The sequence below is a fragment of the Eubalaena glacialis genome, chromosome 3 (assembly GCF_028564815.1).
Source record: "Eubalaena glacialis isolate mEubGla1 chromosome 3, mEubGla1.1.hap2.+ XY, whole genome shotgun sequence".
In the NCBI taxonomy this organism is placed as follows: Eukaryota; Metazoa; Chordata; class Mammalia; order Artiodactyla; family Balaenidae; genus Eubalaena; species Eubalaena glacialis.
The window spans coordinates 98,181,300-98,208,781 of record NC_083718.1 but is presented as its reverse complement, the minus strand read 5'-3'; the positions used below and the strand labels follow the sequence as shown (position 1 = coordinate 98,208,781).

The 27,482-nt window shown below is 40.8% G+C and overlaps 1 protein-coding gene across 2 annotated transcripts in view; it reads left to right on the top strand.

Moving 5' to 3' along the window:
• Nucleotides 1–762: 762 nt before the first annotated feature.
• Nucleotides 763–27,482, top strand: part of AHCYL1 (adenosylhomocysteinase like 1) — a 39,566-nt gene continuing 12,846 nt past the window's right edge. For both annotated transcript variants that reach the window (XM_061183740.1, XM_061183741.1), the window contains exons 1-2: nt 763–1,158; nt 25,903–26,014. In XM_061183740.1, the coding sequence (XP_061039723.1) occupies nt 1,039–1,158; nt 25,903–26,014 (232 nt within the window). In that variant the 5' untranslated portion in view covers nt 763–1,038. The remainder of the gene's footprint in view (nt 1,159–25,902; nt 26,015–27,482) is intronic.

Genomic DNA, 27,482 nt, shown 5'->3' with positions numbered 1-27,482 from the left:
TAGCACATAGTAGGGCCCAGTAATAGCACGTGAATAGTCCATGAATACCCTGGTGCGGCCCTGGGAGCTGTCAGAGTATAATGCTTGATCCGGGGGGGTGGGGGGCGGACACGACGACTTCTCTTCCCCTCCCCCACCCCTCCTTCTCCACCCTCTGACCCATCATTAGCCCTATCCCATCAGCTCTGCGGCACGAAGGTCCTGTAAACAAGCAAGGCCCAGCGGAGACGGTGGTGGAGGAGGTCACTAAGAGTTGTGCAGAAACCACACTGCTCTGGGTCTGTTCTGCCCACCCTTATGGTGTCAAAGAGGCAAACGCTGCCTCTTGGGAAGGGGCTTCTGTTTCAAAGGGTCTGGGGAGGGGGCAGTGAGTGAGTGGGCTATCTTGGGCCCCGGAAGCTTCCTAGGACTGGCTGTAGGCTGTGTCGTGTGGGGCTCTGGTCTGCTCACAAGCATCCCTACGCCCTTCTGAGGCCGTTCCTGGAACCCCGCAGTCCAAAGGCCCTCCAGTTCCGCGGCAACCTTGCAGGAACCACGCGCCGCTCACAAGGCTAATGGCGCCACCTGGCGGTACAAAGGGCCCGGCTCACCCCTGGAGCTTCTTCACAAGCGAGCTAGGAAAAAGGGGTGGCTTCGGCGGCCCAGTCCAGAGTGGTGACGTCATGACAGAGCGCCGTTTCTCCCCGCCTCTCCCCTGCCCGCCGGGAGCTGCCAGTACTCGACGTGGCGTCACCGCCCTCTACCCTTACTTTGCGTGCGTGTTTGCGTGCGGCGGAGGTGGTGGCGCGGGCCGGTCGGAGCTCGGCGTTGCTTGCCTCGGGTGCTCCTGTCGCTGCCGTCGCTGCCCGGCTGTCTTGGACCGCCGAGCGGACGAGGCGCCGGCCCCAGCACCTCAGCTCCGGACGCGGCTCGGCGCGGGGCCCCGGCAGGAGGGTGGGCGAGCGCGTGTCGGAGGGTGCCGCGCGGGTAGGCGGGCGGGCGCCCGTAAGGGAAAGAGGCGGGGGCGGCGGGTCAGCCGCGGGCCGGGCCGGCCGGGGGATGTCGATGCCTGACGCGATGCCGCTGCCCGGTGTCGGGGAGGAGCTGAAGCAGGCCAAGGAGATTGAGGACGCCGAGAAGTACTCCTTCATGGCCACCGTCACCAAGGCGCCCAAGAAGGTGCGGGGGGCTCTGAGTGGCGGTGGGGGTCCGGGCCGGGGCCTCGCGGAAGGGGCGCGAGCGAGCCCCGGGCCCGGGTCCAGCTAGTTCGGGACTTCAGGGGCGAGGTTTGAGGGACCCGGGACGACGGAGGTGGTGTGAGGGGTGGAGGGTGAGCGGCCCCAGGCCTATCCCGAGCTGGAAAAGCAGACCCTGACCTCACTTTCCTTTGTCCCTCGGCCCAAGTCCTCCGGGATCTTTTCGAAACCCGACAGGGCCGGGCCTTAAATTTGCGGCTGACTTTTCCTGGATGAAGGGCCTCGAAGACGGGAGTGGGAGGGGGTGAACGAAGTGACCCCAGTGACCAGTCTCGGGATGAGGGTGTACGGGAAATCTCCTCTCAGGTGAGTGTGAAAATCTGATAGTGCTTCTTTGGGAGCAGTGGCCGGCTTATCCAACAACTGCGTGCGATCTTGGAGGCAAGATGAAAAAAATGCGTGGAGCTAGCTCTTTTATGCAGGTGAAAACGATGAGGGCAGCATGAAATTGAAAAGAAAACTGTGATTTTCATCTTCTGCGGTCGTCTAGTTTCGACATATTTAAGAAATTAACCTTTGGAGGTTGGTGACAGCAGATACTGTCATGGATACAGGTTGATCGTAGAGTCATGTGAATAGATCACTTAGGCATCCCTTGAGAAAGGAGCTTGGGTGGGTTGGAGGGGTGGGTGGTAAGGAACGATTGCTCATTCTTTACTGCACTTATTGAGGCAGAACAAGTTTAGTCTGTTGTGCTGTGGGTTGAGCTCAAAGGACATCCTTCTAATTCTCTTATTGTGGAAGATTAAGTGGCAGCCTTTGGAGGTTTTAATCTCACCAGCTCTCTGAGTGGTGGAATTGGGATCCCTAGTGCTTTCTGAGCATTTGCTGCCAAACACATCTTGATTTTCTACATAACTGGTACCCAGTTAACAGTAGACCAGAGAACCTTTGCAGAGAGGTGACCTTTCTGAAACCAGTTAAGAACCTGGATAAATATTTCCCTCCTATATAAAGACAGAGTTTCAAGGCTATCTCTTCCTGCAGTGTTTGATGGGATGCACTGCTTGTATAAGCTGCACAAAGCAAGGTTTGCAGGAATAGTTACAGTTCTTCAGGCTGAACTAGGTAAGCTGTCATAAGTGGGAGAGATGATTTTTTTTTTTCTTTTAAGGAAATTAACCTACCAGTCCAGAAATCAAATGCAGGGTTGAAAAGACAGGTCACCATTGTGTGCTTTAGCTCTGTCTTCCCACAAAATTTAGGTCTTACCAATAGAATGCCTAAAAAAACTTTGTAGAAGATCCCTTGATTCTAAGAAGTCTGACTGACCTTATTTTTAGTGCTCTCAGTTCAGCTGACTGCTTTGTTGGAGCAGTAAACCTTTGTAATCTGCACTATGTGGAGACAAAGTCACAGTCTTTATAAGCTAATGGAATATGGATAGTACCTGTGATGAGTTAGGGGAAAGAATGGGAAATCCCTGGTAACCTAATTCCCTGAACTCTTCCTCTCCCCATTAGCCTATTGTTTGTCTAGTTTTTCAGGGATTAGGCATCTTTTTTCTTACTAGCCTTTATTTTAGTAAGGCTTTGTTTCTGCAGGTGCCACTATTAATAAGACAAAGTTTGTATTGTAGTTTGTAGACTCCATAAAGGCAGAGACTTGTGTTCACCATTGTATCCGTCGTGCCTAGCTGTGTACCTAGCATATAGTAGGTACTCAAATAGTAATTGTCCATCTGGCTAACTAGTAATTGAGATGTCTTTATGGCTGCCTACCAGGAATAAATTTTCTTCTTTTCTTCCAAGGAGAAATGTTGCTAATGTGAACTATTGTCAGGCCAAGTGCTAATGATTTTAGAGACTCATATTCCATTAGCTGAAAGGAGTGGTCTCTACCAGGAATGTGGGAAGACCCTGTTGTAAGTTTCCATTTGCTGGTAAATGTACCCCTGTGTTTCTTATTAATCTTGCTCTTTCTGAGCTTTGTTTTGTAGTATTTACACAGCACTTTGTATTAAAGTGCTTTATGATGACTAATTACCCTTCCCCTAGTGATGATGAAAGGCATTTATCTAGTTAATGAGTTGATCGAGGACTAGTCAAGGTCACATTGCAAGTCCTAAGTAATCTGTTTTTTCATAACTTCAGCTGAATCGGACATAATGACTTAAGTCACTTTTGTACCTCTGCCATGTGTTGATAATGTGAGAAAGCATGAGCAAAGTAAGAGGAAAAAATTTTATCTTGGCATGTATTGAATGGTGTGAGAAAAGGCCTCTTCAAATAGTGCTGTCCTTTGCCTGTGAGGATTCCAGCGTGGGTCTACACCAAGTAATCCTTGGATCATTCCAAGCCCTGAGGCCCCTCAGGAAATGAGGACATTTCTGGTGCCAGTCGGAGGCTATAGGTTACTTCAGGGTGACCTTGATGGTCTTCAGTCAGATCAGATTCCATTGTAACTAGTGAAGTTTTATTCACTTTAGGATAGACTAGATGTCGTTCAATTAAAAGCATAGATAGCAAAATTCTTCAACTATAATCACAACTTACTCATTTTTGTATGCCCTGGGATCTACCACAGTACTGTGTAGATAATAGGACTTGTTTTGGTTTGATTCAGAGCTTGATCTGAGTGTCAAAAAGCCAACTAAATGGGTACCACCTTGAGCAAGTGAGCTTCTGTGCCTCAGTTTCCTCATCTGCCAAATAAGTGCTTTTTGTTTGGAACAAGTGCAGATAGGTGTGTGTTGGGAGCTAAGATAGCAAAAGTGGTTTTTAAAAAGAAGTCCATTAGCATACTTACACTCCCTGTCTTTAATGAGCATTTGAGATGGCTTATAACACAGGACACACACAATATAGATGGGAAGTCCAAACTATAGAAAAAAAGGAAAAAAACATTGTTAACCCTGAGGGCTAAGACAGTGGACGAGGCTGATCATCACTTGCAACGCTAAGCTTCCTAGGAGCCAGAGGATAAAAGGAATCAGAATTATAGTCTCATTAGCAGACATGGGAAATAATACACACCAATTCCTCAGAGAGACAACTTCTGCTGATAGTAAGTTCTAAAGGAAATTTTCACAGGACAGTATTAATAGCTATAGTATTGATTCTCGTGTTAAGGCTTGTTCATGACTGTCACTGGTGCTTTCAGATGGAATTGCCAGGAAGATTTGGGAGAGAAAAGGAGTCGTTGAGTTGTAAGGGCAGTGTACATTGTACCACAACTGAAGAGAATCCTTGTTTAATGTTGGCAGTTATCAGTCAAACCAAACAAGTCAGCTAGTTCCCCATCATAACTGGGTATTTATCCCTCTTTTTCTGCTACTTTGTGTTACAGCTGTGATATTTGTCCTTGGGCCTTTGGAAATTGACATTGTGTCAAGTTTTTTTTTTTCATAGAGTAAACCCAAGCTTGTTGATGAAACCTTGTAAGATAGACATGTTTCTCTGGAAGGTCTGTCAGAGCATCTGTACTTTTGAACATTTGGGGTGACTTTCTAGAGTGATACATTAGGCATTTGACCTAGGATCTGTACAGTCAGACCTTTACCACCAGCACAATAGGGGAAAGGAGAAAAAGAACACAACAGAACAATTTTGGTTGTAGGATATTCTTTGTAGGATATATTTGAATAAAGCATATATAGCACTAATTCATCAGAAGGGTCAGCTGAGACTTAGGAAGCATACCAGGTAGAGACCCAGTGGTAATGCTTAGATGTTTAGGATGATCCTCTTCTTATCAGGATTATGTTATGGCTAATTCTTGGTGCAGTTTTATAGAATTTACACCTGTACTTCTTAGATTCACTGAGAAGTGATTTGATAGGTTGACATTTCGTATCTTCTCCACATCATTAGTATCTCTTACTTCTCTTTAGAATGACTACTGTTTTAGTGCCAGTCTTTGAACAGGAGTCAAAGGTGTAAGAAGATCCTATCTCTTTTAGATTTCTCCCCAGATATTGGTAACCTCTCTTTTTCTTATTTGATTCTGTTTAGTTCCTTAGGCACAGTTTCCATATTACTTTGTTGTAAATTCCTTTAGATTTTTAACTTGTAACAGAAATCTGTTCATTGTCTAGATACCTTGCTGGCAAGATTATAAATGTGTACCTTTTGTTTCATCAGGAGGGTATCATTTGGATCCAGTGTGTGTTACCCAATATAATATTCTTGTAAAGTTGTTTACAAAAGATATTTTGATACATAGAATCATGTAGATCTTTAGTTGCCTGTGACTCCTAAAAGTTTACTCTGTCACCTCAAGTAGTTATAATCTGTAAATAAGCACCTTAATGCTTTCTTGGGGCTGTTATTTAAAGGAACTGGCCAATAAAGGAGAATCATTTATACCTATCTGTTTCTCAAGTTTGGAAATTTGAATATTAAAATTTTATAAAGAAGGGCCAACCTTATACTGGGTATAATAATTCAGAATACATCACATTGAGGTGGCTCAGAGGCATCCCCCTCATGTATGAAGAACAGTACATTTGCATAGACCAGAGTTTTTTCCTGAAATCCGAGAATCCAAAGTTAAAGACAGATTCTTACCACAAATTTTCCTTCCAGTTCTTGTCAGCACTATCGGTGCCTTGCATGTGGTAAGTAGTTAAAAATTCACATCGAATTGTGAATTCTATTCTGATTCCGTATTTCCCTTTGACTCATTCAGGTAGTTCTCTTGCTATCCCACTGTTGTTTGGCTGTTACCTGAGACCTCTTTAACTTCCCCCTTTTTATTCTTAAAACTGTGAGGAGGAGGAGGAGTATGATGTAAGTTAAGCACTTGATTTGTGGAGTGAGGTTTACCTTCAGCCTCTACCATCTCAAAGTTGTGTGACCTTTGGACAAGCTGGGTGACTTAATCTGTTTGAGCCTCCATTTTTTTACCTGTGAAATGAGGAATAATGATAGTCCTACAAGATTGTTGAAGAGACTAGCATTTAGTAAATACTAATTAGTGTACTTATTCCTTTATAACTAGAGTGACCATATGTCCTGGTTTACCTGGTACAATTCAGGTTTATGCCTGTTATCCCAGCATGCTAGTCAATGAGTGCCTTCTTACACTCTGAAAAGTACCCTGCTTTATATGGAATTTCAAAATATTCTCAAAGAGCCAAAACAAAGATGTCTCTATTGGAATATCTTTTCAACAGGAAATTTCCCTGACAAAAATGTTATTTTATGTAGAGCTTACTCCTGTTGAACACTAGACTATTTGTTGATTTCCAGGAAGTACATAGACAGTGGGAGAGTTTAGAGCTTGTGATGGAAATGAGATATGTTCTACCTGACCACTCCCCCACCTCATTCCCCATAATGCACAGTGTACCCATAGAATGTGGGCGTTTGTCAGACATTGGCCTGAGTCCAGGAGTTTATTTCCTCAACCTGCAATAGTTTGGGAGTCTTTCCAAACTAGAATCTTTGAATCACATGAAACAATTCCAAAGGCTCATCTGAGCTGTGACCTTATGTTTGTATATAGTCACCTTCAGATCCCAGCCCTGTATACTCCAACTCCCTCACACCCACTCAGGTACTGTTGCTCTCTGCTCTAAACAGCCTGCTCTTAATTATGTGGAACTGATTTTCTCTTGCAGAAATGTGTGGCCTTTGCTCCATAGCAATTACAGATCTAGGGTGGAGCACCCTTTGCCTTTGTTAACACTCATACTGTTTTCATTTTTGTTCCTGTCTCTGTTCAGTTTTTCTAAAGGATACAGTCAGGTGCCTTAATCTCAGAATGTATATAATGATTGGTACTGCTTAGCAATATACAGTGGGGCTTAATCATTTACTACCCAAACAGGACACAGAATAAAACAGTGTAATGAACTACTGATGAAAGGTATTATTTGGAATGCTGGGGAGAGATTGGGAAAGCACTTTGACAGAACCGCAAATCTAGGATGGCAAAGCATGCTCCTGCTTTCTTGTCTTGAAAGCCCCAATGCCTCAGCTAATGTGCCTCTGTACTTAACTTCTAGGGCTTAATGGGCTTAAAGTGTTCTCCTTTACCAGCCCAAACCAGTTCAGTTCTTTTAAAATGGACACCCTGTACTTAGTTGTGTGCTAGCAGTGAGGCTTAAACGGGAGGGGTTTGGGACTGCTCACTGTTCCATGCTGTTCATCTTGGACCTGCCTCAGGTTTAGTTCTTTACAATCTGAAGAGCTGCCCAGCTAGAGCAAGCCCTGTTGTTTATGTATTTTTCTCTCCTTTCCTGAGCCTGTGTGTGTACAGTGGCATCAGTGGAATCCCACTGCGCCTATGTGCTCAAGGTGCCAAGGAAAATGCTAATGTGCTGATCCGCAGTGTGCGCAGCTCTGTGAGCTGGATGGTGAACTGGTGAGTAGCAGAATGAAGGGGCTGAAGGCCTGGAGCAGATGAGTGTAACCCTGTTCCATTCATTTTGGCCTCCTGAATGAAGCTGTTCGTACCACTGTGTTTTGAGCAATGTCAGGAGTTTGGAAGTTCTGTTTTTAATAAATGGCTCCTACTCTTCTAGTACTTATTAATTGTATTAAGGTGAACCTTTGAAGGACAGATTTCCATGGGTATTATAATGGGAATTACTTTTTCCCTTTACTCCAGGACTGGCTTGACTGCAAGTCAAAGTTTCTGGGCTATGACCTATTCCAATTATGGTTTAGGATCCTGAAATCAAAAAGGAGACCTGTCAGGAAAGTCAATAGGACAGATTCTGCTCTGCCCTCTTTGACCACCCCACATTGTATCCTTACTCAAAGGCTTTAAGGAAAACCTTTTTGGGCTCTCATGACAGTTAGCTTTATTTTGGAGATGTAGAAAAGAGCTATTCTCTTTGAATTCTCAAAGTTCACCCCCCCCCCCCCGCCTCTGTTGCTAACTTCAGAAGGGAGGTCAATAAGTAGACAAATCTGTGTGAAAGGTAGATAAATAGGTTTCTCTTTTGCCAGTATGAGGGAATGCTCCTGAGATATTCACTGGATTAGAGACTCCAGAACAGTGGTTCCTAATCTTTTGAGTCACAGATCCCTTTTTAAAAATCTTATAAAAATCACTGTTCTTTCCTCGGCAAAATTCAGGAGCACAAAAACTTATACTTTCAGAGGATTTATGGGACTCCCTGAAACTCATCTCTGGATCCTGGCTTTAAAAGCCCTGATTTAGAAGGCCAGGCCTCTAAGCCATAGTGTCTCTCTCCCTTACAGATCAAGAAACAGCTGAGATGAACTTTCCAGCTTGCGGCTTGTCCTTGGAACAAAGCTGAGGTTGTTGGTGTTCTTTTCACCCCCCTCTTTGGGATGCTCCTCAGCTTCCCAGGAGACTCATTACCAATGCCTTGAGGGTTCAACTGAGGAGCTTATGCACACTGAAAGCAGCGTTTTAGCAACTTTTGGGAGTTTTTGTACTATCTCAGCCCCATTGCTCTCATAGGAACTGTTGGTACCCCTAAATCTCCAGAGTTGATTCCATAGCAGTGTTCAGAATAGGGGACTCACTAGACTGAGTATCAAAACTAAACAAAATAATTTGCTCCTCTGTGTCTCTCAGAAATAGGTTTGATTTCAATGTAGTACTTCTCAGACTGTTTTCAAGACTGACGGTGATATCTGAATCTTACTTTTCATTTGATTTCTCTAGACCAACAGTATTAAGGACAAGGACCATATCCCATACATATGTTTAGTATGTAGGGCCTGGTACATAATACAATAATTGTTTACTGAGTAAAGTATTTTGAGATGCTTGTCCCTAGGAGGAAGTAAGTTGGACTCACATGGTGGCTTTGGCTCACTTTCCCCTTCAGCTGGCCAGTGTTGTTTTTCTAACTTAGACCCCCCTCCCACGTGAGTGATAATGGAGTACCAAGAACTGCAGGTGAGAAATTGATGAGAATTTCTAACAGCTTCGTAGATCCCTTTATAATGCCAGAAATAGGTAAGAGAATCTTTGGGCTAAGATTTGAGAATCTTAGCCCAGTAGCATGAGAACCACAAGGCAGTAGGCCAGAAGCTTAGAGGTGTCCTTATGACATAATGGGAAAGGTAATTTGAATTTCCCACCAAGTTTTAAACCCTTAGCATTAGGGACACTGCCCACAGTTGAAACTGGTATCCTGGTTTACTCTTGATTTAAGCTTACTCTTAGGGTGTTTGAGATTTGGGGGCCAGTGATGAGTTGAACAGTTTCATTTTGGAATCTGTGTTGGAATCCTAAAAGTAATAAACAACAGCTCTGCCTGGCAGTGCTGAGCTAACTTCTGATTCTTCTCATTCTGTAACCCTGGCTGCCTCTTCTGCACCAAAGGCTGAGCTCAGTGCTCAAAAGCTGTATGTGCCCTTGTCTTTGAAACACACCTTCTTCAGAGTCACAGTCTTCAGGGAACTGGGCCAGTGCTTGCCCTAATCAGGAGCTTGGGCTCTGGTTGGCACTGAGAATTCTGTGTAGGTTGTTTCCCCACAGTATGTAACCTAGGCAGGATTCAGGGGAATGGGGGACCTCCAGAATTTTGCTGCTTTGGAAGTAGAAGTCTGTGCTTTGTAGAAATGGCAAATGTGTTCAGTTGTTCCGGTAACTAATTCAGTTTCCTGTGGGTGGCCAGGTGGCATCCAGCCTCTAATTCAGTACTTGAGTTTTTAGTGTCCAGAGCACCAGACTTCTTTGCAAGCAAGACATGAAGATTCCCAGTGTTCAGCTCTTATAGAGAATAGCCCAGCTGGCTTGTCATGCTGGACTAGATGAATTGTGAATGTTAATTATACTGATCAATACAGTGGCCTTGGTAACAGGCTTGTAGCTGCTGTAGAATCTGTTTACTTCAGGTTTGTAACAGAGAAGAGACCAAGCTGGTTGAGAACATGGTGTTCTAAGTGTAAGTCCAAGGAAAATGCATACTGGATGGACTGACCCTATGGCACCCCTTCCCCGGGACTTCCCAGAGGGAAACATTACTCTGGTGGTGGTTTCTGTTCTTATTTGCCAGTTGAGAATTAACTGAGGTTGGAAAAGGCTTGGTTTTTAATTTGGTGGAGTAAAGAATGTTTACAAACCAGAAAGGTTAAGAAGGAGAGCATCGGGCGGGGGGGGGGGGGGGGGGAGGGGGGGCGGGGTAGGGGGAATGAATTGGGAGATTAGGATTGACATATATACACTAATATGTATAAAATAGATAATAAGAACCCTGCTGTATAAAAAATAAAATTCAAAAATAAAAATAAATAAAAAAAGGAGAGCACCTATGTTGAGAGGCATCTCATTTCTCTAGTTTGTAATTAGGAGTGGAGAGTTGATGGGATTAGTTTCAACCCTTGCATTCAGGAGAAGGAACCCCTCCTATTTGGGGAGTAGAGAGTTCAGAATTCTACACATTCTTTTCTGACTTCACAGGGAGGGGATTAGCTGAGCACTGGGCATGTTTGGAATGAGAGCACCTTGCCAATTTTTACTGAATTTGGACCAACCCATTGTAAAAATACAGTCTCTTCCTCAGACAGGCTCTTTGTCATGCTCTCCTAAACCCTTGTGGATCCATCTGAATGATTGTCTGTAGCTGACAGATGCAGTTGGTATTAAAAGCAGATTTTCTACTTCCTTGGCCTTATTTGTTTTGTTTCTGTACAAGACTATCTAACTCATTTGTTCCCTGTGTTCCTTGAGTCACTTTATCAAGAGCCTGGTAAACTCCATGTGCTTGTGTTTGCTTTTTCAGATCCTGCTTAGATTGTCTCAGATCAGTCCTCCTCATGGAGTGGGAAGGAATAAAAGCTAGGGAGCTAGCTAGGGAGTCACCTAGGGAGCTTTTTCAAAATATTCGTAACTGGGTCCCTAACCTAGACCTACTTAATCAGAATGGGGAGGGGTTGAGAGTAAGGGGCAGGTGGAAAATGGGATGGTATGTGCATTTTGGAACAGCTTTCTCAGCTAAACTTGAGAGAGCCCGGATTTAGAACCACTCTTTTAGATTATCTAGCAAGGCTAGCCAAAATTGTTGTGAAATCTGCTATTTGGTTGGTAATGCAGCCACCACCTATCTCGGATGACTTTGGCCATGAGGGAAATCTTGTGCCCCATAAAAGAGGTCCTGAATATAGCCTATACTTACTCTTCTTTTCCAAGGTATACAGAGTAAGCCATAACCAGAAATCATGCATCCCTGTCAACTCAAGGTTGAGCATCTACTGTGTCCCTGGACCTGTGCTGGCCACTTAGGATACATCAGTGAACAAGACAAAGGTCCACATCTATCCTGTGGCATTTACATTCTTATGAGGTTATTATTTGGGTCATGTGAGTCTAGTGTAGTGGTCCCAACTATTTGGAGTTTAGAGCCCTATCAGAGCTGTGCTTATCTTCCAGAAAAATTATATATATGTAACAATTTGCATATAAGGGGGAGTTGGCAGCCTGAAGCCCATCCATGGATCCCAGGCTAAAAACATAGACAGTTTGCTTGCCTAGAATTGATTAATGTCGTGATTGGGATAAAGCAAGGTCATGAGTTTGGGTGTATGGGCATTTTATCTCCTAGCAGGACTGGGTTGTGGTTTCTTCATCTGTATAGCCAAGGCAATTTGCCAAGAACTCAAGGGTGTCTCTAGAAAAAGTATAAGGAATGGCTAGACCTCCACTAAACCAATAGCATTTCTTTAGTCTGTGTTCTCTTTGAAATGTCAAGAATGATTTTGACTCTCTGTCCCCATCTCTAGTTTCTGGTTGGCTGAGCTTCTTGGACTCAATAGATTAAAAATCAGGTCAGAATATGAGAATTTCCTTAACATAATTTATATTGTGAATTCCTGGATTAAGATAAAGATCATGAGAGGACTTTTTAGTGAAATTCTGGCTTCAAAACATAGAAAATCACAGGAGTTGATTGAGGGACTGAGGAAATAGCCAAAGAGTAAAGATCAGAGAAAGATGATAGGAAAAAACGGGCAGAGCTCAGAAAGACAGTTAACTAAGCTGGTAAGCCAGGTAGCCAGGAGAGCAGTTTCCTCCTTAAGCCAAAGTGAATAGATTTGAGACCCAGACAAAAGATTCCTTTTTAGTCCTGAAGGGGTCTGTCACTATTGCTTTATTATCAAATAGACGTTAGGGTAAAAAGGGGAGGGCAGATAAGGCTTTGCTTTATTTATACCAATATTAGTATGTCTCTATCCCTAGAAAAGTTGGTGTTTGACTTGAATGAATGGCAGAACCATTCCTCAGAGTTAGTACAGTGTGTAACATGTACTACAGAAATATGAATGAAATTTCATTTGGGGCAACAGGAGAAAGAATTATGTAAAAAAGACACAGCCAGATTTAGAGCTTGGAGCACAACGAGCTTGCAGAGTTCTATGCCAGTTCTACCTTTACCTCCCTGAAATCTGGCCTTTAGTATAACCACAGGCCAGGACCTCTTGAGGTGGTCTTTACAGGGATATTCTTGTTTCTCTGCCTAAGTCTAAGGAGAACTTTCCAGACCCACATTGAGGGGTTGCTGAATAAGTGCTGTATTCAAGGCCTTCCAGGCCAAACTTCTATGAATTCAGAGCCCATTAGAGAACAGTGCTCACAGTCCTCCCTAGAGGGGCCAGGAGGCTCTAGATGGTTCCAGTTGTAACTGCTCTCCAGCATATGGAAAAACTATTTTGCTGTGAAACCTTACAACCTGCTATTTAATATAAAAGACATCTCATTGTTTGCTCAATGATGCATTAAAGTCAAAGCTACCTAATCTAGTAGAATATAATCATACCACCAATTATCTTTATTTTCTATTTTTAAAGAAGCCCTTTAAAATGATCAAAGGAATTTCAGACCTCACTTCCTGGGTCTGTTTAGATTTATTTTGAGGTTCTGTTCAGCTTATGAAGCTATATAGTTAAAACCTACTATTGAGTTTTTGGGAAAATTCTACTGTTCTTAAAAACCATATAGCCAGGATTTTTTTCTTTGTTCATTAAATGAGTACTTTATATAATGTCTACCATGGATATGAAACCAAGATGCAGTTTATAATCACATAATAATGTGATTCATAATAATCACATTATGTCAGTTAAGTCCAGAATACTTCAATAAAATTAATAACCTTACAAGAACTTTTTTTTTAGTTGTAGCAGAGTCAGAGAAGTGGTACCAGAAAGTGGGAAAGCATCAATGACAAAATGTGTCTTTATCTAAAAATTTTACTGGGAGGTTCCCAAATTTACTTATAGCTCATTTTGAATTGGAAAAATCCAACCTCACTAGATCTTTCAGACATGTTATAAAGTGCACGTAAGTGACTTGAAGTGGGTAGTGTTTGGTACACCACAGTTGAGAAAGTAACCTAGTAGAATGTTCTCAATTTAAGGGCTTGTTCTCTAATTATACTAAGTGTTAGTGTGTGAAAGAAAAGTTCCCCCATCACTATTCTGCACAGGATAAATAAACGCTGATAAAAAGCACACTTAAAATATATTCTTTGCTGCATGTTTTAAAGCATCGTCATATCTTATGAAAATAACCAGCAGGTTTCCAAGATAACCAGAAAAAAAAAAATCATTGGTCAGTTTTAACCATACCAAATTGAAAACCTCTGTGTATAAGTAAATACAGGTGGAGGTTTTTTTTTTAAGAAAACATTTTTAATCTTACAGTACAGTACCTTGAAAAGTACAGTAGTACAGTACAGCAGCTGGCATACAGGGGCTGGCATTGAGTGAACAGGCAAGAAGAGTTACCAACTGGAGGAGGGAGAGGAGGTGGGAGATGGGAGAGCTGAAGGATCGTCAGCAACAGGAGACAGGGCAAACTGCAATTTCACTCAAATGCCTGACGTTGATGGCACAGGTTCTGGTTCCTTGCTAGATACAATTCTATCTACCCTCTTGAAAAAACAATCCAGTGATGTCTGGGTAGTAGCTCTTTTTTTTCTCATCATAGGTAACACGGTAGCACTGGATTGCATTCTGAAGGCTGCTGCAACCTTTGTGTACCGTTCTATGTTTGGGTCCTGTGCCTCAAAAACTAACAGTGCCTCGTCAAATAAAGGAAGTTCCCTTACCATTTCCTGGGTTGTGAATCTCTTTGGTTCTTCAGTTACTTCTTCCTCTTGTCGCTCCACTCTCTCAATTATTTTCACTTTTGTTTCCATCGTTATTGCTTGGCTCTTCTTAGCAGTATCAGCTACATCACTGCTACTTTTACACTTGCTTCTGGACATCCAGGGCTTGAAATAAAAATACTGTACTACTGTACTTTATACAGTACTATACAGTAAAGTACACAAAAGCACAACCACTGGTAGGGGATGCACAACGTATGCCAGACACGTGAACTAACTTGCGTGATTGGACAAGCAAACACGTTCACATCTTTGAAAGTTGGCAACTTGAAGGTTTGTATGTAGGGGACTAACTATATTTTTTTAAGAGGCTCTGAAAGACTAGAGACACTAAGGATTGGAAGGTTTAAGAGTATCTAAAATTTAAATATTAAATCTTTCACATGAACTTTTCCTCCTTACATGAAAGGTACTAAATAAATTACATTTAAATGTCCTACTTACATATTTTTTAAAAGATCAGATATTTCTCATTTAAAAGAAAGCAGAAATTATTTAAAATATGAGCAGTAGGGATTTCTCTGGCGGTCCAGCGTTTAAGACTCCGAGCTTCCACTGCAGGGGGTGCGGGTTCGATCCCTGGTTGGGGAACTAAGATCCTGTATGCCGTGAGGTGCGGCCAAAAAAAAAAAGGGTAGAGGGGTAAAGGATAAACTCTATATCCAATCCAAATTACATTAAAACCCAAATATAAAATATCAACAGAAGGGGTATTTTCCTAAAAGGAAGTAAATACTCACTGTTGGGAGAAATCTACGTCATAAGGTATTTTCTTGCTTTTGATACAGCTAAAAAAATAAAAATAAATTTCATGTCTAAAATTTTAGGCTTATATAGTTACAAATATGTAATTCTACTTTATAGGTAGTTCAACTAGGGGAAATAAATTAGCACAATCATTTGAATTGGTTTACATACCAGGTGGAGGTTTTAAATTGCGTTTGATTCCAATGGGAAGCTCTGGGGTCATTTCTTTCATCGTAGTAAAGTGTCAGGATTAGATTGCTTGTACATTCTCCTCCTCCCCAATCCATCCCCAAAAGACAGTTGAAGCATATGCCAGAGTGGAGCTTTTTGCTTCCACAATGTTTGGGCTCTCCTATTCTCTCTTCACCCTTTCCAAGTCTAAGGAGCAGTATCTCTCAATGGCAATTCATTGGCAACTTAATATTACTTTTCTTTGCATCATTTCACTTCTCCCAAAACCAGTCTGGATTTTGGAACTGAGAGTTCTTTTCCCTCCCCAAAGCTCACCATGTTCAACTGATACTGTAAATCAGAAAGCTTTAGTGCAATAGTAGAGTGTTCCGTAAACTAACCCCTTGAAAATAAAGGGGAACGCTGCTGTTTCCCCCAGCCTGTTACAAAAGAAGGATAATAGTACTGTTTTTGTAGGGGGGTTTTTTGTTTTTGTTTGTTTTTTTACTTACTGGGTTTGTTGTTGTTGTTGTTAATCTTAATGTTGGTAGCAAATTGCCTTGAGCAAGTTACTTAACTCCCACCCCTGTTCTGTTTTGTCATCTGTGAAGGGTAGATCCAGCAGTCAAAGGATTCCAGAATGTTTTGAAAATACAAATCTTCTATAAGAAAATCTTAGCCACAGCCACTAATGTTGAAGCAGGTGCTTAAACTAGAAAGTCATAGAAATCTAGGCATTCAGGACCTTGGTTTTCACCATGCTAGAAAGTGTGGATTTCAAACTGCTAATCAGCTTTAAGTAAAAAGTCCTAATTGAGTGCTCTCCGGTGGTTTTACTTGTTCTTTGTATGCCAAGATTTAAACAAAAATGGTTTGAAAAACATTGAGATCAGTGATATTCTAGCAGTGTTACTGGTAAAATTGCTGAATAACTTTTCCTATACAAGAGTTGATTTTGGCTTTTGGTTTACCATACAGCCAAAAGCAAGAGACCTTTATCCTTGCTCATCTGTCCACTTTGCTCATTAGAATATGGCTAATCAGAAAGTCATAGGTCAGGAAAACCCAAACTTTTGTCTTCAGGTCTGGGAGGCAGAGAGAAAAGGAGGATTGTACTGTATTCATTCTGGAACAACAGGTAGCTCTTATTTTTCAATAGCTCCAAAGAAGTTTCAGCCTACAGTTTCTTTCAACCAGCTTGTTTCTCATAGGCTATCTAAGGTCATTATTTTATACTGAGACTTATCTAAAATTGAACGTAAACACCTCAAGTTAGAACGTCAAGAAGGATGGCAAATACTGCCTCTCTAGAATGAAAAATACAATTATGTTTTATTTATTTATTTATTTATTTATTTATTTATTTATTTATTTATTTATTTATTTATTTTTGGCTGTGTTGGGTCTTAGTTGCTGCGCGTGGGCTTTCTCTAGTTGTGGCAAATGGGAGCTACTCTTTGTTGTGGTGCGCGTGCTTCTCATTGTGGTAGCTTCTTTTGTTGCTGAGCACGGGCTCTAGGCACGTGGGCTTCAGTAGTTGTGGCGCACAGGCTTAGTTGCTCCATGGCATGTGGGATCTTCGCGGACCAGGGCTCGAACCCATGTGCCCTGCACTGGCAGGCGGATTCTTAACCACTGCACCACCAGGGAGGTCCCTACAATCATGTTTTTGATGTGACTGATTATCTTTGATAGATTCTTGTCCATGTATTAGAAGCTTAATATTTTGTGTTTTGTTTTTAAGAGCTGTGGAAACTAAAGCTTGCTGCAGCTGATCTTTAAAGTGGTTTCACCTTGTCCTTTGAACTTGAAAATATCCAGTCTAACTACAGAATGGATTCTGAAGAGTCCCATTGGCCCACTCATCTTTGGAAGCAATACCTGTTACTACATAGTATTTAACATTAGGTCTTTAAAGTCAGATAATGTTGTTTAATATTGAGTTTTGATGGCTTTTTCCTCCCTTGAGCCTGTACTTGATGGGAAGCAGTGGATGGTGACTAAAAAAAAAGTCTCATTAACCTTTGTTGAGTATTAGTCTAGGGTTCTGAATGCTGACCCTCGTGGACTCAGCTGCTACTTATTGGGAGCTACTTGTATTTCTTCTGCCATATCACAGGTGGGATTCACTCACTCAAGTGAATGTGTAAAGAGGGTTTAAATTTCAAAGATGTAATTGGCTTTCAAGTTTATTTAAGCTAGACTTCCAGATCAAGGAAGGAAGAATTGTTCTTATAACATCTCCAATCTTGTTCCAACTTGATAGGCTAAGAAATTACACAGATGGCATTTACTCAGTCTATGTGGCCACCTTCCAAAATGCCAGACTCCATCTTCCTTCTAGAGCTATCCACTGATTACTTGCTTTCAGTGTTAACTTTTCTTCTCATAGCAATTTGTTTGAAGAATACAGATTTGCCTAATTTGTAAGCAGTTGACAAGTTTTCATCTTAAAGAATATCCCAGCATACTTTGCAGTAAGGTTTGCAAGTTTAACATCTTGTGAGCTTCACTTAAAATCAGTATTGGCTTTAAAGAGGACTGCGAATTAAGGCTAATGACTTTTTATTACAAACATGTAAGGTTTGTATATATGTGTAACCAGGCTTGGTCTTTCCCGACATTCAAGAATTGTTGATTCTTGTACTCTCTGAACCAATACAAAGTGATTTCCAAGTGAAAAAAAAAAGCAAGGTGCAGAATATTTTAGCATGCTACCTTTTGAGTAAGAAAGAGAGGGAAAATAAAAATATAAATACATATTTGCTTTTCCTACCTCAAAAAATGAACATAAGAAGGCTAAACCAGAAACTAATGAAAATTGGGGAGAGTGGAACAGAGTTGGGGGGATAGGAATGGAAATGAGACTTCTCTGAGTATACCTTTAAAATTTGAGATGTGTTTTATATGTCAAAAAATAAAATTAAGAGAAGAAAAAGGAAATCTTAAAATTGCATATGAACAGAAACGAATGAACCTAACTACATATCAGGAAGATTACACAATCACCCAGAAAAAAGTACTTTGACTATGCATACTCTTAGTGAAATATATTCTAAGGAAAAAAAGAACTTCAATGAAATATTGACACTTCACTGCATAGATTATTGTTAATAATAATATTAGTCTTATTATTTTATGTGTAGTATAGACTAAAGCAAATAAGTAAATACTGTATTGCTATTAGAGACCAAGATTGTCACCATAAAAAAAAAGATACAAATAGGAAAATTAAAAGTTTAAAAAATGGTAATGTTAAATTTGAAATAGAAGTATCAATATGAACTCATGAGTAAAACAAAAAAGATTAATTTCTCTCTCTACTGAAAGAACTTAGAAGCACTGACACCTCTCATAGCAATAGGCAGACATTATATCCAGATTTTAGTTTCTAAATACCTTTCCCCGCTGAAAGAAATCAGGGCTCCCTGGAGAAATGACTGATTCTAGGTCTGAAGCAGAGAAAGAACAAGATGAGCCTGGTATATCTTCTTATGTCGGAAAGAAAGGAATCATTTAAATGGGATCATGTCAAAGGAACAGAAGAGTTAGCTTAAAGGAGGCTCCCAGTGGCCCAGTTTGGGACAATTGGAGCATTCAGTGCACTCATATAATTGAGTGTAACATATTGGATAAATAAAATATGAATGACATGTAAAAAAAAAAATGTGAAAGAGAGAGAAGAAAAGCTTTTCTTTACATGCCAGCCTAATATATGTGGAAGGAATGATAGGAATCATGATTCTATAAACCCCCCTCCTCCCCAGTATAATTGGCTCAGGCAAGGATTATGAACAGATGGTAAAGTCACTAGGGAACAGGACATTCACAGGCTGACAAGGATCGCCCCACAAATTAACCTTTACTTGCAAAGGAGAAAATATTCCTTTCAAAGACTGATGTTCGTCACTTTAACCAAGGGTTTCAGGTTAGTGTCCCCAGTAGTGGAACAACCTGACTTTATGTGCCTCCTGATACGCTGCGAAGTAAAGTATACAACACCAACTATGAAATATTCTTGCCAAATTTTAACCTCTTTCTAATCAACCCCCAAAACTGAACATCCAGTTCACAGGAAGGAAACAGTCTGAAAAATTCAAAATATGGGAGATTCTATAAGGCAACTGGCTTGGACTCTGGGAGGAAAAGTCAGTATCACAGAGCGGGGTGGGGCAGGGAGGGGGGCAGGTGGGAAGCAGGAGAACTCTTCTAGATTAGCAGAGACTAAAAGAACATAACAACCAAATGCATTTAGTGAACCTTGATTCCATCCTGGGTTGGAAGAGTTGGGTTTACAACTATGAAGGATATACTTGAGAAAAATTAAGTAAATTTGAATACAGACTGGATATTTGATGATATAGAACTGTTGTTAATGTTCTTAAGTATTATAATGTTATAGTGGTTCTGTAGAAGAATATCTTTGTTAGAAGATGCACTCTGAAGAATTTACTGTGAATTTTTATATTTGGAAATTTTTTTTTGCAGGACTGTTTGAAAGTATGCATGTGTATATATGTATATAGAGAGAGAAAGAAACCTAATATGGAAAATGGAAAGCTTCAGTCTAGGTGGAGGGTATACAAATGTTCATTATATTATTTTAATTTTTTAATGTTGAAAATCATCATAATAAAGTTGGAAAAATAAATAGAAAGTGCAACTGGTGCTGGGGGGTGCGGTGGGGGGAACTTTGGTGTATCAGTAAAGTCATGGGTATGTTCTAAGAACCTAGATTTCTTCAGTCACCTGTACAAAAAACAGCAACGAAAAAAAAAAAACAACCCTAGAGTTAATGATAATTCAGTGTCAGGAGAAAAAGAAGAATGACTGGAATGTTTTCATATAATATTGGTAGACAGATTGAGGATGAGGAACGTTGGGACTGGCCAGGCAATTGGACAGGTAGATAGCTAAATAGGCATTGAAACATAGTCCGGTTGCATGTTATGTTCTGTTGTAATTTGTGGTTTTCAAAAGATTAGGAAGCCTTTCCTCCTACTTGTTGCCATTTTTTTAAACCTCTTAATCTTACCTCTAGTTGGCAGTTGGAGGCCTAGATCACTCATTTTCACTAGAGCACTTTAGGAGATAATAGAAAACCAATGAAGTGTGCTCTCTGATACGAAGAGAGGGGGGGTAGCTGATAAGGGTAAAACCACTCTTTGGCAGAGTTTTTCAAGCTTTATGTTCCTTCCTCACCACTTAAGTGACTCAGCAGTGTGGGCCCTGGTTTTGCCACACCCCTTGCTCCCACCAACATTGAAGAAAGATCAAGTTGAGTCCCATTTTGAAAGGAGTGTTTCTTCTGACAGTGGAATTGGATTCTAGCAGTGTGTGTGTGTGTGTTATATCCTGTTACTGTTGAGACACAGCCGGGTGGAGTGGGGGAGGGAGATGTGTGCTGTGATTAGATTGCCTACCCCCTCCCTCTAGAAACTCAGGCCCCATCTGGGGAAACTGAGAACTTAAGAAATTTGAGACAGGGAAGGAGGACAGTGAGCAGCCAAAACCTGCCGAGTCTCAGAAGACTGGTTTCTGCACCAGGGAATGGAAGAAGTGACTGGAGGTGGCTCTGGATTCGACTCTGTGGCCTGAGATTGATTCCCTTGAGATAAGCTGTTTTCTGTTGGTGTACCTGCGGGCCACGAGTTGAGAAAGGGATGCCTTTCATCTTTGGGAAATTTCTTTTGCCTAATTGAAAGTCTGAAATAGTTCTTGTACCAAGAAGTTGGTGTTTATTGATAACTGCTTCTTTGGATTCATCTGAAATGGGAATCAGACTGATCAGTGGTAAGTACCAAGAAAAGGTCTTGGACTTTTTTTATGCTGACAGCCATACTCTCTTCATTTCCTCTGAAAAAAGAGCAGGTGAGAGTAGAATCTGTGGAAGAAAGAATAAATTAGCCAGAAGATGTGTGAAAAGGGGATTAGAAAAGATGTGGTAGGAGTCCTGGAAGGAGTCCATAGATCTTTCCATAGATCTTCCATAGATCTTTCCTGAAATAGCACTGAGTACTTAGTTTGTGCCTACTAGATGCATTGACTAAAGGGAAGTAATACTCTGAATATTATCCTGATCACCCTCCACTGGCCATAGTGTCATAGCAGAATTCTGGTGGCTGTTAATTCTCTGATTTAGGACCTAGAAGCCAAAATTGGGTGGGACCTGGGAAGGAAGTGTAATTAAGCTACTTAATCTGAGTAGATAGACCATATGTTTGTGGAAGTAAACTTCTCAGCTTCTGATGGTAAAAAATACCAGTTAAGATCAACTAAACAAGTAGTATACGACTGTTTTTCTTCTCTGGAGTCTTATAGCTGTTATCGATTGCCTTATGAGTCCTTCTTCTTGCTAAGTTCTGTAGAGCAATTCTTTTAGCTCACTCTGTCACTAGACTTAGAACTAGGTGGTAGATATACCATAGGCCAAATTGTTTCTTCAGTAGAGCTTTTCGTACCATTCTCAGTATCACATAGAAGAGTCAACCATGGTACCCACCAAGCTATTTTAAAAGGTGCTCTAAAATAGCACATAAAATTGGCCTGACATTTAATTGAGTCGCTAAGGCACAGCAAGTACACTTCTGTATTTGGATGTGCTATTTGCAGAATGGGTCAATCTGATATTCTAACCTTTCTCATATATGATTGATATTAGTTCAAGAATAGAACACTGGTGGAAATTCCCTGGCGGTCCAGTGGTTAGGACTCAGTGCTTTCACTGCCGTGGGCCCGGGTTCAATCCCTGGTGGAGGAACTAAGATCCTGCAAGCCATGCGGCCCGGCCAAAAAAATAGAACACTGGTGTGTTTGTTGTGGGTAAGGCTGTTTATATGGGGTGGTGAGTATTGAAACACAGAATAGTTCTTTAACATAGGACTTTTTGATTTTCAGATCCTTTTTGGACTTCAACTATCTTCTTTTCCCTCCTCCTCATCCCCATCCTACATCATATTAGACCTGGCATTCCTTACAGGTCTAGATTTGAAGAAACATGAAAGCATACCAATTAAGACTTAATAATGATTAGAAGAAATCATGATAAATAGGAAGTAATGTAAACAGAACGACTTTGTAGTCATTTTTTGTATTTTGTTTTCAACTAACTGACCATGTTTCGCTTAAGTGCAGCGAGTCCAACCCAATTAGAAGGCTATTATTGAGATCTGGCTTCACTAGAGAGAAAACTTGTGATATCTGTAAATTGCTTTTGGCAACACTGTCTATTTACAATGTGAAGGTGAACAACACTCCAGGAGGTACTTCACCAAGGAGAAGACAGAGCTACTAGCTATGAAGACAGCCAGTGGAGCTAGCAGGCCTGATGGAAACTAGCGGAGAAGCTGCATTTCACAGCAGCAGTTATTGATATAGGTTCTCTTCTGCAAGTAGTTTGGGGTGGGAGAGAAGACAAGGTTATCATGTATCTTTGTGTAGCTGAATCATTTTATTTATAAGCATTGAGATTATCAAAATGCTGCAAGAATAGACAGCGACCCATTTATGTCATGGCCTGAGTTAACTCTCTGCCCACTTCAAATATGGACCATATTCATTATCTGAGAGATGAGGCGCTGCAGTGATTAGTAAGCTGCTTGCAGCAGTCTTGCAACAGTCTCATATTTTTAGATGGGAAAGATTTTGCTAAGCTTTAGGCTACTGAAGCCTAATCCCATTCTACAGGGTGGGATTATGACTATTAGTTCTTAGGTTGCTAAAGAAATACATTTCTGTCTTGACACAGCAGGCTGTCTATATTTTTTATTTAAAAAAACTGCAAATGTTATTGCATTTCCCTCCCCCACCCTTCCTACCCCCAGGTAGGTGGTGTCTGGGAATATACCCAGAACCTTTGGGGAAAAAAAAAGATGAACAGGGAGGGAATCGTAACAGTCATTAGAGGAGAGCAACTTCCAAATAGGCTGCCTAGGCCAGGAGCAAGGAAGCTGATGGAGGAAGAGCTGCCTCTGGAGAGTGTTAAACGGTGTTGATGGTCTCTTGACTTTTTTTCTGCCACCAAAATAACTGTATATTGGGTTGAAAGTCATTACCTTGGTCCTGGATTAATCTCTTCAGTAAATCTAGCTTTGCTGACTGCAGAAGTCATGTGAACATACAGTGGGAAATCCTATCTAGAAGGGCAGATGCTGACTTGTGGCCACTTCAATAAATGGTTTTGGTTTGGTTTGGGTTTGAAAGGCAGTTGTCTTTTAGACATTTAAGCTAATTAAAGTTTTAGCACCTAAACTAAAAAAGCTGCTTCTTCAGGTGTACGAAGATACTTGTTAATCAAGTTCAGGTGTAGTGTTTGTGGTTTAGCTTGAATCTTTATTATTTACTTACTTATTTTTGAAATTCGATTGATTTGATCTTACAGAAGAAAGAAATTTGAAAGGTTCACTCATTCTACAAATAATTATTGAATGCTTCCTATGTGCAAGACCCTGGTCTAGATGCCAGGATATGTAGCTCTCTTTCCCTTCCATTCCTTTAGGATCTATCCTTAGACTTAAAAATACAGTCTGTGGACTCTGCCTCCTCTGTATTTCACAAAGTAACCTAAAGAAAAACTGCCCAGTTGGATGTTAAGCCAAGGTAGGTTTAAAATGAAAGTACACTGAAGTTTTTCTTTCAGGACTGCTGCCCAGTAGTATTATCTATGACATCAGTATTCTCTGCTTTGATTCTTGGTGTAAAAACACAAGTCTGTGTTCTCTTGATTACTGCTTCATTACCTGTAGAATCCTACTAATTCAGTAATCGCCTTGCTCATATTAGCTGCCTGTGCCTAGGCTGCACAGTTATGCCTGATTCTTACACTGCCACCAGATGCTACCCTAGCTGGAGGGTACATATGACAGAGGAGGGGAATGTTTAGCAGCTGTAACTAATGGGCGTTTTACTATTCCTGGCTTCAAAATGCCTGTAACCAGGTTGCTAGCATTATGGAGAGAAGATTTTAATCTGTAATAGGTTACATTTCCAGATATTATTTGCTGAAAACCTAGCTTAATGAATTCTCCATGGGAACCTTTTCAGATTTAATCAGCTTGTGAGGAGAAGCTTGATTCAGATTCTCAAACCATTCTGTTTTTCAGAGGCGGTCGAGGTTTATTTTATATTTCAAAGAAAGGGTTTATCAGAGTTTAAACAGGAGTTTAGGAGGAAGGTTTAAACCAGTTAATAGAAGTGTTTTCCTACACTTCAGAAACACTAATTAATTTAACTATAAATAATGTTAATTGTAAGCTATTTGCTATTTATTAAAGCCAGTCTTCCAAGTATCCTTCAAAAGTTATCTGTTTCTGCCTTATTTCATTTAAGAACGGTTTTTTTTTTTAACATTTTTATTGGAGTATAATTGCTTTACAGTGTTGTGTTAGTTTCTGCTATATAACAAAGTGAATCAGCTATATGCATACGTATATCTCCATATCCCCTCCCTCTTGCGTCTCCCTCCCACCCTCCTTATCCCACCCCTCTAGGTGGTCGCAAAGCACCGAGCTGATCTCCCTGTGCCATGCAGCTGCTTCCCACTAGCTATTTTACATTTGGTAGTGTATATATGTCAATGCTACTCTTACTTCGTCCCAGCTTACCCTTCCCCCTCCCCGTGTCCTCAAGTCCATTCTCTACGTCTGTGTCTTTATTCCTGTACTGCCCCTAGGTTCATCAGAACCATTTTTTTTTTAGATTCCATGTATATGTGTTAGAATATGGTATTTGTTTTTCTCTTTCTGACTTTCTTCACTCTGTATGACAGACTCTAGGTCCATCCACCTCACTACAAATAACTCAATTTTGTTTCTTTTTAGGGCTGAGTAATATTCCATTGTATATATGTGCCATATTTATGTGCCATATTTCTTTATCCATTCATCTGTCAGTGGACACTTAGGTTGCTTCCATGTCCTGGCTATTGTAAATAGTGCTGCAGTGAACATTGTGGTACATGACGCTTTTTGAATTATGGTTAAGAAAGTTTTTAATACAGAGTTTACCAAGTCATTATTTTCTCCTTCCTTCAAATTAGTCCTAATTATTTGGAATTTACTATGGTATGTGTGTTTTTAAATTTTTATTAGAATATTCTGGTATTTTCTTCTATACTGTGTATAGAAGGTTCTGGCAATATTCCATTGGCTTTGTGAAGGATAGGTACATGATCGGACTCTGACTATTAGCACCCCAATGCCCATCACCATTTAAGGCATCTCTTCATAATTCTTTCAAAAAACAAGACCATTGCTAACTTCAGGATAGAATGTGCTACAAGAGAATATTCTGAAATAAAAAACAAGCAGAAGCCCTAAGAGATTATGCCTGCTTTTTGATAGAGTTGAGAGCAAGGGTAAAGAGTTTACTTTAATGTCTCAGGGTTATAAGAGAAAAGAAAACTTTATGGAACGTGGGAAGGAAGACCTGTGAAATTAGACAAATGCTAAACGAAGTTGGATCTTAAGCTCTCTCTCTTCCCCGTCTCCCCACAAAATTCTGCTGAAACCATTGGGAAGAGATAGTAATTGGCATTTTGGGAGGAGTCAGAGAATAGCCTCCTCCACCCTCATTTCTGGTGGAAGAATTGCTGGCTTAGTAGGAGCCACATGGTAATATTAGCTTTTAGGGGAGACAATGTATGGCCTTTAAAAATGAAACATTTCATAGAACCCTTGTTGTAAGTTTCAACTTTTTGTCTTCCTCTTATAGCAAATCCAGTTTGCTGATGACATGCAGGAGTTCACCAAATTCCCCACCAAGACTGGTCGACGATCTTTGTCTCGCTCTATTTCTCAGTCCTCCACTGACAGCTACAGTTCAGGTAGGTGTGAACTTCCTGTTCTCTCTGATCTCTTCTCCCTCTTCCAGAGTCTTGAGCTAGTGCTCTACCCAGTTCTCTTCACTTATCTAGGATCTGAAAATGCCTCATGTCAGGACTGCCCGTCTTTGTGCTAAAAGCTGATAACTAGTGGTTGGGCAATGGGAATGTTCCCAGCCAGGGTTGTAGCTGGAGAAGCTTTTGTCATCTTGAGACTTTCCTCCCGGATGGTCTCTGTGTGTGGTCTGTGGCCAGTGCCTGGTTGGTAGTACTGGGCCGGTTCCCATTCCCACGTTTATTCACCCACATTGAGAAGGGAGAAAATCAATGGTATTTTGGCTGCCGGAACTGGCCTTGAAGAAGAGGTGTACTTTGGAAGCATAATTTCTGATTTCTTTGTTAAAGATATACCCTGCCACCTATTTTTCTTTCTTGCCTTTAAGACTGCTTGAATTGTCAACAATAAAAATTAGTATTTAGCTCTTTTTATTTACTAGGTTACCCTTTATGTTGAAATATCTTCCCCTGTTAACCTCTGGAGTGGGAAAGAGTCCAACTAATGTGGCTCCAGCTGTTTCTTTTTAGTTCTCCTCTCCTATCTTAACCCTATATAAGCAGTCTTTTTTTCTGCTTTGAACTGTGCCCTTCTCAGCTTTAGAGGCGGGTATTAGAAAATTAACATGGAAGAGTATATAGAATCTTAGTTTGAGTACTGGAGGAAACGGGGCATCTAATCCAACCCCCTCATTGTTCAACTGAGGAAACATTGTTAAAAGATTAAAAGGCTTGCTCAAGGTCATAGATTGCTATGAATGTCAGCAAAGGAATTTGTACCAAAAGCCATTTATTTTCTTTTGCCATCATCTTGTTTGCATTGTATTACTAACATTAGGACTGGGCTTGAGGTATAAGGACTGTTTAAAAAAAAAAGAAATGGGTAGACAATTTTTAAAAACTTATTCTCTGCCCTGTGACACTGATAACCCATTATGGACAAGATAGGCAGACAAGTACAAATGGTGGTATACAGGGTTAAGTACGGAAATAAATGAATATGCAGTCTCACTATGAGCATGTGTGCAAGAAAAGGTTCCAAAATATAATGGCGATCATAAGTGAAAAGGTGTCTTGGAGTGAGACAGATACAAAAAGTGATAGGTGACAAGCAGGCTAATTATAGCTAAGAGAAAAAAATTTGGAAGATTGAGTTATAAGAGAAAAAGTTGGGATGAGTGATGGAAGCTTTAAGAAGTCTTTAAAGATCTTGATGGCCATGTTTTATGGGGACCTAGTAGAGCATTTTTAAAAGCTTAGTGATAGAGTTAAATTGTCCTAGTGGATAGATAACCTTTAGTAGTATTTGTGTTAGCTGGACAGAGGAGGATGTGTATGTAGAAGTCAGCGAGAGACCTGGTACACTGGCAGAGACGGTGATCAGGAAAATATTCAATGAGAGAAAAGAAGTGATTTG